At 36.9% G+C, this 15847-nt stretch overlaps 1 protein-coding gene across 1 annotated transcript in view; it reads left to right on the top strand.

The window, feature by feature from the left end:
* Positions 1-15847, top strand: part of BCAS1 (brain enriched myelin associated protein 1) — a 52593-nt gene that overhangs the window by 21008 nt on the left and 15738 nt on the right. The window contains exons 6-9 of the mRNA XM_062589220.1: positions 1042-1182; positions 4773-4808; positions 5172-5381; positions 13710-13877. Of these exons, the coding sequence (XP_062445204.1) occupies positions 1042-1182; positions 4773-4808; positions 5172-5381; positions 13710-13877 (555 nt within the window). The remainder of the gene's footprint in view (positions 1-1041; positions 1183-4772; positions 4809-5171; positions 5382-13709; positions 13878-15847) is intronic.

The raw sequence follows: 15847 nt of genomic DNA, 5'->3' as shown, positions 1-15847 counted from the left end.
TTTAAGAGCATTTATAAATTTGGAGGGCTGAGTATTTGAAAAGAATCTGAACAGTGAAATTTTGAGGAATTATTTCAGCTTTGCAAAATAAGCTATTTCATGCAATGGAAAACTAAAAGGAATATTCTGGCAAATGATACTTAAGTTTTTTGAAGACTCAAATGTTACCTATTTGAATAGATCCATCTTCATTCTCAGTAGGGTAATTTAGTCTGCATTGAGCTGTATGTAGTCTACTACTGCTATTTAAAATAGCCAATATTTTCTGTACAGTGTTGCAGGGTGTTGCTCTTTATATTCCTTTGTAATGGTTTTTTCAATGTGATATCTAGGTTAAGAGATCCTCTTTCTAACTGCAGTGGGAGGTGATTCCCCAAACCAATGCCCTTTGCAAACATTTATAATGGAGAGAACAGGAAACACAGTGCTTTCTAATTAAAGTGTTGTTATCAGTCTCTCATTACTGTTTTTTACAGTTTTACTTCTAACTTGTTTCACGAACACCAGTGTAAATGCGTATTTTTGTAATGTGTATATGAGTATGTATAAAATTCATATTGCCTTTTTCATAAATAATACATTACAGAAAACACATTTTAAAGTCCCTGCAATACTACAATACAAATAAGAATAAAAATATTTTCAAAGATTTATATACCTGCCTAATTTAAATCTATGAATAATACCAAATTGAATTGGTTACTCATGAGTTTAGAATAACAGATGAGCCTCAGGCTTTGCAGAGTTGGGTTCTCAAGTAATTTAATGAAGAATCAGGTGGCAAATTTTGATCTGATTTTGAATGCCCTAGTGTAACACGAAGCATTTGTTAAATGTTTATTTTTCAATTTCTTTTGATACTCATCCCAAAGAAAAATTTAAGAACTGACTAATTACTGTGGAACAGGAAATTTTTTGTCTGGGACAAAAAGGAAATATTTAGTTTTAGTACAATATGCATGAGTGTTTGAATGCTCTCCATGAACAAAAGGATGTGAACTTATTACCAAGTAATCAACTGTGAATGATGTTGTACAAAAGGGATCGAAAGTGGAAAAAGGCCATGGTGGGCAACCTGCTCCGCAGACTGCTGCTGAATCGCAAATGAAAGGAACCAAGAAAAAGAAGTCAGAGAGTCCCAAGTTAGGACACAGTACATTTAGCAAACTCTTTAGGCATAAGGTCTGTATGAAATTCTAGCAAGAGCAGAATCCTGAGCAGTAACAGATGGTTCCTGTCACAGAATGAAGTATATTTAATTAGTAACTGAAATTGGAATCTGGCCAACTGTTCAGCTCTTTGAAAACTAATGGTGTGAGCATTTCTGTACAATGTATTATAAAAACAGCATTTTTTTTTTAAATGGGAAATGTTTATGTATACCATCTGTGAATCCAGGATTCTGAAAAATTCCTCTAAACTTGTTACATGCCTCCTATGTTACTCTTACTAACTCTAGTAACTAAACTTTACTAGACACTTAGAAGGAAAAAAGAAAAAGCAGGTACTGACAAACAATGAATTATGCAGATAGACATGTCCTTCAATTGTAAGACAACTCTGAAAGCTCAATCCAGCTATTGTTAAGGCCATAAGCTCCTCGTTGACTTAATGTGCAGAGTCATGTGGTTAAAATTAGCGCTTTGCTGAACTCTGACACCAAACTGAAGTGGAAGAGAAGGTGGTTGAAAATGCTAAATTTCCATCAGAAATACTGACTTTTCCCTGAAAACAGAGTAAAGTAATAATGATTCAGTTCTGAATTTAGTTTGAAAGGAAAATACTTTTGTCTTTCACGGATACTTTAGAAGTTGAGAAACACATTTTTCATGAAGGTATTTGATTGTTTTAGAGAAAAATATTAACTTACAAAAAAGTCACTAAACTTTTCAACTTTGGACTCAAGATCTTACATGAGCATCAATACTTATTCTGAAGAGGATAATATATGTAATGATGTTCTGTGGCAGGGAAGCAAAGAACAGCAGCTTTTTAACCTGAAGAATGTAGAAGCAGAGCCCCTTATACTGGAGGAAGAAAGTAATTAATATTTATTGCTCATTCAAAACACCCATACAATTTTTGGTGAGTAGGGGTCTTTATAATTGGGGGTTATATTAGCAAGACAGAGGGAAGTTAAGATATTTTCAAAACAAAAGTTCTTTTCACTGTCTTACCATATTTGAGATAAAAATGTCATGGTATATCACCAAAGGAATAATCCTTCCAATGCATTTATGATTACAATTCTTCCCAATAGATATAAAATGGTATCTTAACTATTTTAAGCTATCACATCTGGAACTAATTTTGATATTTAATATATTTAAAGTGTAAATTACTTGTTCATTATTAACTATGGCTTCCCTCTGGGTATAAACATGGCCAGCTAACATCGTTTTAAGATGTTAAGCCTCTTCTAAGAAATAGTTTGAAAATTTGAGAGATCAGCTCTTGGAAGGGGTGATAGTTCTTCATTAGGCTGATAGAACTTTAAATACTTCTATTTGGGTCTGGAATGAAAGCAATTAGCTTGGAGGAAAGCAACAGCTCTGTACTTAAACAAATACCTTGTCATAAAACTCACTATTTTTGAGTAGAGTAGTTCTTATAGTTTCTAAGCTATTTACATTGCATTTTGTTTCTGGAAATGGGAAGCTGAAGCAACAGGTGGGGTATCACATGTGATATATAATAGCAAAGGAGATGGATTAAAATGCAGTGAACAGTTTGCCTGTATGGCTGACTAAAAGTGGAAATGCAAATCAGAGTGCTGATATGACAAGCGAGTCCTGAAGTTATCACTTCCAGTAAGAAAAGAAAGATGCAGTTCTGTCTATTTTCCTTCATTTGAAACACCTTATGATGTGCCAACTAGATGACTAGGTAATGAATCACTTTATATCAAATAATCATTTTAATTAAATCTATGTAGTTGTATTTAATTTTAAGCACTTCACCCTGTTGCTTCTTATGTTAAGACTATTGGCTTAAAAATGAAAACATTGTTTCTCAGTGTCCTGTGTTTATATAAATACTAACTTTAAAGCAACCATACTAAGACTTGTAAATGTTTACAAACACCAACATAGATCTTACTATAAATCCGTATCATAAACCTAACACAGTAGGATTTGGCTATTGAAACTTAAAGAATGAGTTTGGATGGGATTTGACTGAAAGTACATGTGCATTCTACTACTACCATTTTATGTATGTTGTCTTGCACTGCAGGCAGTTACACTGGTTTTGCAGTGTAACTGTACCCTCTTAAGGGATTTTGACTGGGAAGAAAAGGGTTAATCAGTTATTTCCAGCATTATTACTGAAACTAGCTTGTGGCATTACACTGGTTTTTTTGCCACTTGCTCTGGATCTTGTTCAGTAGAGCTAACCACAAAAGAAGTTCTTGGCTCCTGCAAAATAGCTCTCACCTATTCTTTCAAGAAGTTTCCAAGGAGTGTGGCAGGCTGCCTAAAACCAGGGGTGCTCAGACAGCATTTACTTTGGTTTGTGGCTTGCTGCTTCTCTTTCTGTAGGACTTGAATACCTTTAGTATAAACTTAGCTGTATGTTAGAGATCCACATCATCAGTTAGTAATGACAACAAACTAGATTTCTCCGGGCTTTCTATTTGTGATAACACTAGAAGACATAATTGAAGATGAAGAAACTAAAAAAAATAATAATAAAAAATCCTCTTCACTCACAAAAGTGTAAATGAGTTTGGGGAAATGAAATAAACAATCCTTGAGCACCCACAGAACTGCTCTTTCCAGAGCTGCACCTTCTGCCTATGCCTTATAAAACTGTTCCTCCTGCGCCCCTTGTTCCGAGCCACTGTCTCTATGCAATCTTGCATCTCCTGGAGTAGCTCCATGCAATATGGGGCTGGGTGACAGCATACAACCAGGCTGTAGCCTTCTCCCCTTGTGCAGCTTTATTGCCAACTCAGAGGGTAACAGATAACCTTCTACATTTGCAGTTATCTGTCTTGCAGTTTAAGTATATATAATGCATTGTGGAGCTCTGATAAATGCTCATTTATAAGAGTCATGTAAACTTGTTTACAACATGCAAAAAAAAATTAATTACAGCTTAATGTGGAAACTGAGGGGGAAAAAGCAGTCTGTAACAAGACCCAATATAGCCACAAATCCATCCTGAATGACTGCTTGCATTGTATCTTTAAGAATGAGAGGGTCTCTTTAAAGAGGTTAGTAAAGAGCAGCTATATTTGCTAACCTGCCCTGTAGCATCTATCTACTCTCATTTTGTATTCCAAAAAGCAAAGTTTCCTAATTTGAAGGCACACTTTAGCATGTTCCTGACTGGAATACAATTCTCTCAGTGGAAAAGACCTGGCTCAGACTTGTGTGTGCACTAACTGTTGCATATGCAGATACAGCTCAAAAAAATTTCTGCCAATATCTTAAAATCCTGTGTTATGTCTTACTTGTGGAAACTGGAAATATGTACATTTTCAAAGAACAAGTTGAGAACTGTAAACACACTAGAGTGAGTTTAAAGCAATTCAGCAAAAGGCTCCAAGTATCTGCAGGTAGAGGGACACAAGCTGAGAGTCCCTTTAGGTCTGGTAAAAGGCAGACCTGCGTCCGTTAAAAGATCAGTTTCCACGGTTGCAGGAGCCAGGACTTTCACAAAAACTCACTAAAAATAAAATAATTTGTGAAACAGACAACTCCTGATCTGTATAACCACTAGGACTGGCATTGTCAAAAATAGACTTGTCTTCGGTTTTTTCCCTTCAGGTTGCAAAAGAGGCTCAACAGACTACTAATACCAAAGTGAGTACGATGATTTGAGTTATCTGTGTGATTAACGCAGTCAAAGTGTAATTACTCTCACTATTTTTTTCAGACTGAAAGACAGTGTTTTAATTTCATTATCTATGTATCATCTCTGCTGTGAAGGGTGGGTTGCTATTCAGTTTGCTTCCTCTCTTCAAGACATTACTTCATTCGAAAGGACGGGGCAATGCAGCTTGTAAGAGGGATGTGGTTAAATCGACCTTATTGCTTTATGTCCTGCACAGCAGTAGTCCAGTGTGGACTTATCTCTTGTCTCAGATAATGCCTGAACGTGCTCTGATTTTCCTGTCACTTACACATTTCCACCAGTGCTGTAATTGCTTATATGTTTGTTTCTAGAGCACCGAGCAGCAGCCTGTTACCTCTCTAAAATCAGAAAAAAATGCTCCACCTTCTCAAGAGCCTCAAACAACTAAGCACAACACAAAAGCCCCTGAACCTGCAGCCCAGCAGCAGGCAGCGGCAGCAGCTACTGAAGTACCCAAAGAGATGGCTAAGGAGAAAGCATCATCTGCTCCCATGCCTCTGAGCAAACTCTTTCGGAAAAAGGTATGTTTGGATTTCAGAACTGGTGCAGTCCGTGGTTCCTTCTTCACACAGGGCCTAGAGTTCTTACTGGGGATATACTCATAGTAAAGCAGTCAAATCTGGAAAGCCAAGCACAAGTCAGTGTGTTAAATGTATGAGAGGCAAAAAGGACGTATGCTATCAGCAAGGTGTACGCAAGCTTTGGGCAGTCACGTGTATATGCGACTAATAACGGCAGTTTGACTCCTCTGGAAAAGTTGTATAAAACTATAGTTTTTAAAGGCTGTCTGTAGTGTTTCTAAATGATATTATGGAAGAAGGAGTACAATCTCTCTTCAGTACAACGTACTTGTTAACAATCCCACAGAGACTGTATTACTGTTCTTTACCAAATTACATCGTTAATAGAAATATAGCTGAACATAGTTTAGAGCAATATAATTTTTATGGGAACTGCTTGATTTTGTTCTACTTGTCTGAAAACTTGGGATTCTGGTATGTCTATCTTTATTCCATAAAAACATTTTCAAATGAGTAGATCAACCTTTAAGTCTGGGAATTGAGACTGACTGCTTGGGAAGACACATTTTTTCTTTAGGTTAAACAATGATTTTCTTTTAAAGTAAGACTAATTTTGAAAATATGCTTCCTGTTTCCATGATTTTTTGTGGTTTAGAAAGACTTGTTCTGAAGGCTTGTTCTTTTCTCATTTCATTCAAGAGAAGAGCTGTATTAAACTTTACTTAATCATTTTATTTTGAATAGCTGCTTTCCAGGGCTCTTGTTCAAGTTCATATCCCAGAAATGAAATACTTCCAAATAAGCAGATGCTGGCTCAGGGCTAGTCTTTGAGCTTCTTTAGCTGTATTTGTTCTTCTGGGTAGAAATACTAGAGATACAGTTTTGAGCGTATTACCTGCTCTAAAATCTAAAGCGTTTAGATGTTTACAAAGTAAACAATTTGCTGGCCTCATTTCACATCTAAGCTTGAAACAGTTGTTATTTGGAACTTTACGTCCTGTGGAATTGGGTGAATCATTTTAAATAATAGGAAACCTGTAAAGAAAGTGTAGATGGAGATTTTTCATATAGTTACCATTGCTACAGTCACTTCCTCCAGTGTCTGAATAATCTGGCTCATTTGAAAACTGAGATGGGAAGCAGGATGTATGCTGAATATCAGGATGAAATAAGGAAGAAAAAATAAGTGCCTTTGGCAAACAGCCGTAAGTATTCTTGGTATAAAACTGTAAGAGCAATTAATCTGGTCTGAGGTTCAGTATTTTCATAATGAAGTAATAAAGCCTTTTGATTTTGAGAAAGAAAAAAACATGGAAGAAGGGAAAATAACTTTCCTTGCATAAAAATAGTGAAAACCACTCCTGTGCAGGAATGGGAAGTAAAAAATGTCATGAATCTGGTAAAGCTCTGGTAAGATTTCAAAATGTTATTTTGAAAGACTAAACCAAACAAATGTAGTATGCAGATATTTCACTGCTCGTACAATGTAAATTCTGCCCAGAGTAAATACCAGCTCCCCATATGTCACTCTACAACTAAGACTAGGTCTAGATAACTACCCTATGTCTTTTTGACCTTACAACAATCTTCACTAAGGTCCTAGAACTTAAACGTGTAAGGGTATTTTTATCAAAATTCTGTGTTGTACCTCTCTGGTTTAATTTATCTTATATCATTGTTAAAATAAAGATGGTTACCTCAGAGAATGGGAAGTGGTGTAGAGAACTCTCTAAATCAGTGCAGACTTTGGTTGCCACTGAAATACTACAGGTTAGTTAAATCACTGTACCCAAATAGACTAAATTACATGAGTGCATGAAATCTGTCTTTGAATTTTGCAACACGAGCCATTTCTGTTATTTTGAACTTCTTGGAACTGAAAGCATTCTGAGACAAAATGTTTTAATGAGATTTCTTAAGTAAATTTCTGCAGCAGAGAATTGAATTTTAAGTATTTAAAAACAAGGAAAATATCTGCTTGAGTGTTGAATTTTTACTCGTAGAAGACTGATGTTCCTTTACTGTATTTTCCTTACAGAGAAGAATAGTATATTTCCTTTGATGAGAGACCTTGTTGACCCAGTCAGCTTGAGACTTAAAAAAAAAAAAAAAAAAAAAAAGAGGATAGATGTAAATGTAGACTCAGACTCACCTTGTGTTGAGAACTTTTTTTTTCTTTTTTTTTTTCCTTTTTTCCTTTTTTTCCCTGCAATGATTTTATCTTGCATTCTGGCACCCCTAATGTACTGCTTTCACTAGGTTAGAGAGTCAAAGATAGCAACTGTTCCAAATAAGTGTACAACTCACGCTAATGTTCAGTTTTTCTTTTGAACTAACAAACAGCAACCACAACACTCAATAGATCCAAAATTCAACTCCAACTTCTCCCCTTTCAAGCAACCTCTCAAATGTCTTCTGATAAGGTTTCACTTCAAAGTATTTCTAATGAAGTGCCTGTCAACACATCACAGTTAATGCTGCTGCTTTGACTAGAGATGAATAAATATGTAAAAAGAAAAAAAAAAGAATTCTTATTCAACTCCTCAGATAAAAACCACTTCAATTTATTTGTCCTATTTCCTCATCAGCCTGCCTATGAATTTTCATAAGTGTTACTCAAATATTTGTCATACTAACATTTTTTTTTAGCAAATGCTGAAGAATAATAACAGAAAATTGCATTTAGCAATGCAACACATTTGTTTTGGAAACCTGGTTCTAAGACCTTGTACGTATCTGATCAGGACAGAGAAACATGACACCATCTATATCTGATCAAAGCATGCATATAAATGATGGAGGAAAGTCATTCAGGGAGTGTCATTTACAATCTTCTGCGACTCATATTTAAAAGTGTATATATATATATATTTTTAAATAGAGTTTTAAGCTGTTGCAATTCTGTTGCCATACAAACACAGCAAACTCAACACATGTTTTACTAAGGAAGGAGAATTTATGTCCTGATAATGCGCACACAACCTGGCTAGCTGTTAACAGAAGCAGAGTAACACCTTTTATCGCTGCACCTGTAACCATACTCCGCCATAGCAAAGAAAAGATAAGTATTTGGGTGGAGCATGTGAGATAAATGTTAAAATTGCCCAGAACTCACCTAGTTCTTCAAGTAGTTCACCTGCTTTCATCCTGAAATATACCACTTGAAAGGCAAGAGAGAATGGTATTCTGGCCATTTTTTTGCTGTGTAAATGGCTGAAGAAACTTTAAATTCTCCCTGGTGCAGGGAGTAAGCAAGCAATGGACTTTTGAGGGCCAGTTCACAAAACTGTCTGATTTTAACCATGACTGCTGGCTTCCCTGCCATCCCTGTAGCAGGGAGGGGCCTTAGCCTCTTCAATCCACCGACCAAGACTGACAGGACTTGTGAGTCAAAACCATGTTCCAGTTCAGTTTACAGACCCCCCCCCCTTTTTTTTTACATAGCCTGACAGCCTTGACCATTACTTACTGGATAATAGTCTCTGAACTATGATAGCTCAGGGTCTGCTGAGTGGCATCTTTTGCCAGCAGCTGCAGGTGGCAGGACGCCCAGAGCAGACGGCTCTGCGACCAGGCTGGAGGTCCCAGAGAGCGCTGCTGGCTGGAGGAGCGAGGTGAGCTGCCCAGCTGCAGCAACCCCTGCCTTCAGCAGCAACCCTGCGCCACCAGGAGAGCGGGAAGGGGGTGGAAGCCTCTCTAACCCTCCCTGCTTCCGGCCTGTGAGTCTACGAGAAGCAGGAACAGATTTCAAACGTAACTGTCCTTTTAAGTGGATTTTTTTTTTTTTGAGTAAAAGGTCCTTTCATTAAAGAAAAGCTGCTTCATAAAGCAGATACAACTCAGGAAAAACAGAAGAACTATATTTTGAGTCAGGTGAACTAGAGTGGAGAGTGTCAGACTACAGCACAAGACCTAAGCAGGGCATAGCGTTTACCTCAACGCTGAGGAAGGATGCAGCAAGCAAGAGGAAAACTCATACCGGAGTTCTCCGGGTCACAAAAGTTGCATTCTCGTAAGGCAACAATTTGCATGGTCAGAAACTTAGACAAGCAAGTGACGTAGTAGCAATAGGAAAGCTTGCAGGATGAGGACTCAGGGTGGACGACAACTTTGCGCTGTAACAGTTTTAAGTAAGCTAACTACTAAAAGAAAACCAGGGATACTATCATTTAAGAGGTCGAAGAATGATTTCCAAACATAGTGAAACAAAGAGCATAGGAAAATACTCTTATAAAACCCAGTGAGGGAAGATATACTGAAATATTATTTTGAAAAGAGAAAAAATGATGGTAGTTCTGTAATAGGAATAACAGGATGGAGCTCATCTTACTTCTTCAAACAAATGTTTCTTAAAATAGTATTCTGAGCTTGGCAAAGAGTGCATTTTTCCTCTTAAAAAAAAAAAGGAAAAGAAAAAGAAATTAAATAGCAGTTCTGACTCCTCTTTGGTGCATAATAAGAATAGCTTGCTGACTTAGGTAGAATTTATCACAATTTGTGTCCACAATTTGTGTACAAGTAAACAGGCTGAATTTGGACATATGCAGTTTATAGATACATCCCTATAACTTATGGAAGTAAGAACGTGTATGTTGAACATGAAATTGATGGAGCTGGGCTGTTTGTAAATTAATTTTATAAACAAATTGTAGTTTCTGCCTCATAGAACTAGTCATGAAACCTGATACAAATTCCGTTTTTGTCTCAGATGATGTAGATAGGAAACTCAGCCTGTATCTCCAGAGAAGAGTTTAGGGTAGTGTAACATCATTCAGAGTTTATTGACCATTTATCTTTGTCAGGCTTTTCCTATTAAACTTCCAATTCCTCCTGAAATCATCTTTCAATATCTCTTGAATGCCTAAAAGGAAATCTTTCTTCTAGTTTCTTAAGAGAAGCAGAAACGAAAATAAAAACCTCTGTTCTTTAAAAATATGTCAAAAAGCATTCTTATTTGGAAATGGTTTCCACGCTTTTGAAAGAATATGCTCAGCTATTCTCTGCATCTCTGAAGTGTGCAATATACCACTTCTACGTGTCCTCAATCTCCAACGATCTGCCACGTCAATCAGTCTTATTTGAGAAGCTTTTGTGGTGTCTTAGAATTTCATTTTGTCCCAGCGTGTCTGAATAGCCTTTCTGATTACATGAAAGTTGTGGAACTCCAGATCTGGAGATATTCAAAACTCGACAAGTTCCGGAGCAACCTGATATAATTGCTTTGAGAACGAGGCTGATGAGACCTCCAGAGAGATTTTCTGAATTTTGTGACCTCAGAAAAAAAATCTGCAGAGTCAAATAATTCAGTCTTAGGAATATTCTTATATACATACGTATCTATAGGTAATTGTAAGAAAACTATCATAAAATGTCATTTTTAATATGAAGCCTAAAACCTTAAACAAGATAACCTTTAAATTCTGCAACAACTTCCATATGTCCAATAGAGCACAAAATTAAAACAGGTGCATATGTACATTGGATACTTATATTTAAAATAATTGGCAAAATTAGGTATTCTAAAACATGATTTAAACTTTTTATGAGAAATATGATTTAAGCGTTCTATGGTATCCAGCAAGAAACATGTAAGAAAGCCACTGATTATTCTAAACAAATTAGTCACTCTGAGTAGGTAACTATCACTTCACTCTTTTCTTTTTTAAATAAACAGTGCATTTTAGTATTTGGCATTTCTTCCCAAGATGCAGTTTTTTATCACTAGTGGCACTAAAGCCACTGCATAGACATAGCTTGAGACACAAAACTCATTTGGGTTGCAGCTGTAACAGCGAAACGGTAATATGATCCCAAAGTGTAAACTCTGAATGATGAACTCCCAGAAGCTAGGTTGCTGCTTTATCAAACCACTGTTCCAACACATGCAATGAATCACTTCCTTCAAGCAAATAGATGGTGAATTGATTATATGTATGTGTGAATGAGGTAGAAATATAGATTAAAGATATTATAGATTGATTATCTCAGAAATGTTCATAAATATAAATTAAGTCTACAATTCCACAGGGACGGGGGCCGTACTGCAGTCATCTCAGGCAGCAGGGGGCAAGGAATATTTATTCCCTCGTTTTTCTTCCTTCCCCTCCCCTCCAAATCCCTGTTCATTTCGTCCACAAAGGAAAAGGAGTAAAGAACAAAATGGAATCTCTCATGCTGCTGCAGAAGTTCACAGCGAGTCCCTATCTTATATGTGGTGTGCAGTCCTAGTTCCCCCACGTTAGAAAGAATACAGCAGAACTAAAAGATACAGTAATGAGAGAAAAAAACATATTAAGGTATTGAATGGCTTCTGTATGAAGAACAACTACATAAATTAAGGCTTTCTGGCCCAGAAAAGAGTTGTTGGAAGGAAAGATGACAGGGGAATATAGAGTGACTACAGTCGCATAAAAAGATGAACAGGAAAGATCATTGTTTCTCAAAATACAAGCAGTAGGAAGTATCTGATGACAAACAGCTATTTTTCAAAAAATGCATACTTTAGCTGTGAAATTAATTGCAACAGGATGCTGCTGGATGTCAGAAGCTGACATTAACTCAAAAGTGTTTAGCTAAACTTCTGTAGGAAAAATCCATCAAGAACTATTAAAACAAAGATACTACACAGGAATCACTGAGTTGAAGATGACTGGAAAGGTATATGAAGGCAGTATTACTGCAAGCTTGCACTGTAGGAGGCATATATTTTGGCCACTCTCAGAGTCAGGATACGGTGCTACAATGAATCTTTAGTCTTACCCTGTAAATTGCTCTCATGTTCTTCATGTGGGTAAAATTAATTTTGTCAAAATAATCATGAATGCAGCAAAAGTGAGTTCTTTTAGGTACCTGGCAAGTTTGTGAAATATAAATATTGTGAGATGTCTTTACAACAGTTCTCTTCTACAGTAACCATAGTATATATTTAAGTTGTTACTGTGCTATATATTTAAGGAGCCTGTTTTCTGGAATGCCAATACCTAGGGTAACTGCTTCCATTTGGTTCACTATTGAAGGCTGAGAGTGTAACTTATCATGCTTTTATAATGTATTGCATCTTTCTACACTAAGTTGCAAAATGATAAAGGGCTTGTTTCAGGTCAAATTACTTGGTTATTAGCATGATAATAGCTTGTTCTTTACAGAAGAAAGGAAGATGCTTCACTATATAGTTACAGTGGGATGGGAATTAATTAGGGATTCCTGAAGGCACAGAAGAAAGTGTTATACGTCACAGCATTTATAAAAGGCAGAAGAGTTAGCTAAGGAAATGTATATTTAACCTCCAGCCCAGCTGTGCCACTAAGCCTACTAGAGCAGATATGTGCCCCCTATCTGTGTATTCTACACTTTAGAGCTTCTGTTGTTTACTTAAATACATTGAGCATTCCCAGATAGTCTTGAGAAGGCTGTGGAATGGAGGTATGCAGGAGATTAATAAATAAATCCTATGGGGATCCATATTTCAGAGGAATTTATAAGCTGCATGCCTCTGATTGAAGTACTATTGAAATAGAAGGAAGTTTTCAGTAATACACAAAAGCTCAGTGGGACCCAAAATCTTTCTATAAAGACAACATGAGTTCTTAGTAGGTTTTCTTGAACTCATATGGAGGTCATGACTCTGGAAGAGTCTCTGTGACCCATGAGATTAGGTGAGGTAATAGATGAGCCCCTTAGCTACTCTGTGCCTGAAGAAGTCGTTTATATCTTTGCAGCTGGAAAAGGAAGCTAGCATTGCTGATGTGACGGCCTGAGAACGCTGGGCTGTAATGTTTTGCTCCCATATTTCACATTTTAAGGGTGCTAAACAGAGTTTTAACATTTAATAATGCCTACAGTGTTGTATGCAGTTCTTTTTAATTACTATTGCTGCTCTTATGTGCACTCTCCCGAGCATGATCTTGCTCTCGTTCTTGCTGGTTTTACCTAAGTCTCATCTACTCCTGGCTCATAACAGTGTTGGTGTTGATAATTTCATTTAATTTTTGTTTTAAACTGTAACTAAAGAAAAATGATAGTGTTTGGGAACTGGTGCCACAATTCAAGAAAGCTATTTCTTTAATTTAAACAAGTGTTTAAAAAACTACTGGTTTATACTTGCTATATAGTTTCTTGAATTTTGATAAACTGAGTTCCTTTAGAACCTGTAAAGATATAGTGAAGTCTTGAGAAAATGTTGTCATAGCATGGTCATTCCTTTTGTACCAACTCACTGCATTTCTGACATATCGTGGTTGTAACTTCTTTTAAAAAAAACCCCAAACCTCACTGATTAAATCTGAATGTTTTTTCTGCATTCTTAATATTTGCCAAAAATAACACCAGAACCCATCGGATGAAGCAGAAATTGTAAGCAATGAAAAAGCAGACACGTCTTTAGAAGCAGTGGCTCCTGATAAAGATGACAGTAAAAACCCAGAAGCTTCAGAACTGAAACCTAGAAGAGAAGAAATTAAAACCCCCAAAGCAAACCTGAGGAAATTTTTTAAACTGGTAAGCAGGGCACTGTGAATTTCAAAATTTTAGAGTGACATGCTCATTTCAAGTTTGGGGGTGGTAACTTCTGAAAATTTTTCAAAATAAAGAAATACGTCCATATGAGTACAGGAGCGAAGCTGTGCTTCCAAATCGCATAGCCCATTTCCAGAAAGGGTATGCATGTGTTTAATGTTGCACCATTCAGAAAATACTTGCTTCTCTCTTTCCACTGGCAGTTAGTGTTGCTGAAGAAACCGAGCCCTCACTGCTCTTGCCCTGAGCCTGTGGCGTGCAAGGTGCTGCAAGTCCCCCACTGCTCATTTTGTGTTCTGTATCTCCCTCTCGTGGCTCTTCCAGGAATATTCATGGGGCTGCCTTAGCTCCCAGCACCAGCCCATGAGTTTTTTAATTAACTTCAATGGGCCCTGGCTCCTTTTCTGCTGTCAAAGTGGTGTAGGACAGTTCACAGAGGTCTTGGATCTATCTAGTATTCTTGATTTCCACTGTGGAAACCTCATGCCTTTACTTTTACAAACTGCTTCCAGTAGGTGAGGCTTAGGGAGTCTGCTCCTAATTGCCCACTGTAGTACCAACACCCTTGTACCACTGTAAATCCTGTGCTTACTTCAGGGAGCCCCATTTTTAGTAGTGAAGCCCTCTTTGGCAGCTTATGCTAAGCTAGCTGAACTGGCACATAATACAATATAACTGCTGCTTCAAAGATGTAATCAAGTAGCTGACAAAAGAAAGACACAAAATAGAATCTAATCCTCCCCAAAAGAAAGCCAGGAAGATGAAAGCTATTCCAACATAGTAGTTTAGGTGATAATGTGGCTGGTGTCTTGTGGTGGTTAAATATATGAACAACTATCCTGGTGAATTTGTGTACAAAAGACAGCAAGCCAGTATTCTGTATCTACTATAACTTCCTCAAAAGAGTCTAGAAAAGTAGCCAAGAAATGAAATAATCCAAGCCTAAAACTTACACTTCCCCGTTTAAAACTGTAACAGGCCTAAGGATTTATATAGCAATTTATCTTATTTTGGCAGGTTTGCAAAGGAGAATGAAGAAGATTTTTATTTTTAACCAGTGTTGTTTTATTTTATGGCAGCTACATGGTGTAGGACTCAGAGTAGCTTACACATTAAAATCTGAAAAACAATTTCCTCTAACACTATATAATAAGTAGCCCAAGTTGCCTGTATACTTGCAGGTACATGCACATACAGCTGAGAACAGTCACACTGTCAAAGGTTAAAAGTCATGAATCAGACCCTGGAATATAAAGGTGATCCCCCAAATCCTGAGTTTTTATTTTTTTCCTGCTTCCAGAAGATTATACTGTGTTTTTTTACTCTTTCAGGTTTTTGGTAGCCTCAGGGCAATGCATGATGGATACATTTCCTTCCCCCCCGCAAAGTTACTTTACCACACAGCCATTCTACTGTATTTGAGGATGTAAACTAAATTTTTTTAGATCAGCCAAGAAATTGTGCAGCCTATGTGCATTTAATTCTGAAGGACACTTAGCAAAAATCAGTTTATTTGGAAAATCTCAGCTTTATTCCTAAATCCATGTCTTTGCAAAGTGCCATGTGGCCATCCCACATAGAGGTTTGTCACCAAAGCATGTTAGGAATGCAGAAGGGGAACCAGGAGTAGTATGTATCAAATACTAAAGTCTGAGGCAACCAAGACTTCAAATCATGCCACCCTACCCACTCCTCAAAAAACAAACAAAAAAAAAAAAAAAAAAAAAAAAAAAACACTGATTAAAATAAAGTTGTGTTCCACACCCATCTTAGTTGTCGTGGAAAAAAAAAAAAAAAGGAAAACAGAGCTATGTCACAAAGTGGTAGCTCTAATGCTCTTCTAATCAGAGCAAGGGCTTAGTCCAGATTTGGCCTGGACAGACAGAACTAGAATGCAGACAAACACCCATCTTTATGGGGAACAGAATTGTATTAACTGTCTAACTGGTCTT

Source organism: Rhea pennata, chromosome 16, assembly GCF_028389875.1.
Source record: "Rhea pennata isolate bPtePen1 chromosome 16, bPtePen1.pri, whole genome shotgun sequence".
In the NCBI taxonomy this organism is placed as follows: domain Eukaryota; kingdom Metazoa; phylum Chordata; class Aves; order Rheiformes; family Rheidae; genus Rhea; species Rhea pennata.
The sequence above is the reverse complement of the archived record's forward strand: the minus strand, read 5'-3'. Positions and strand labels throughout refer to the sequence as shown.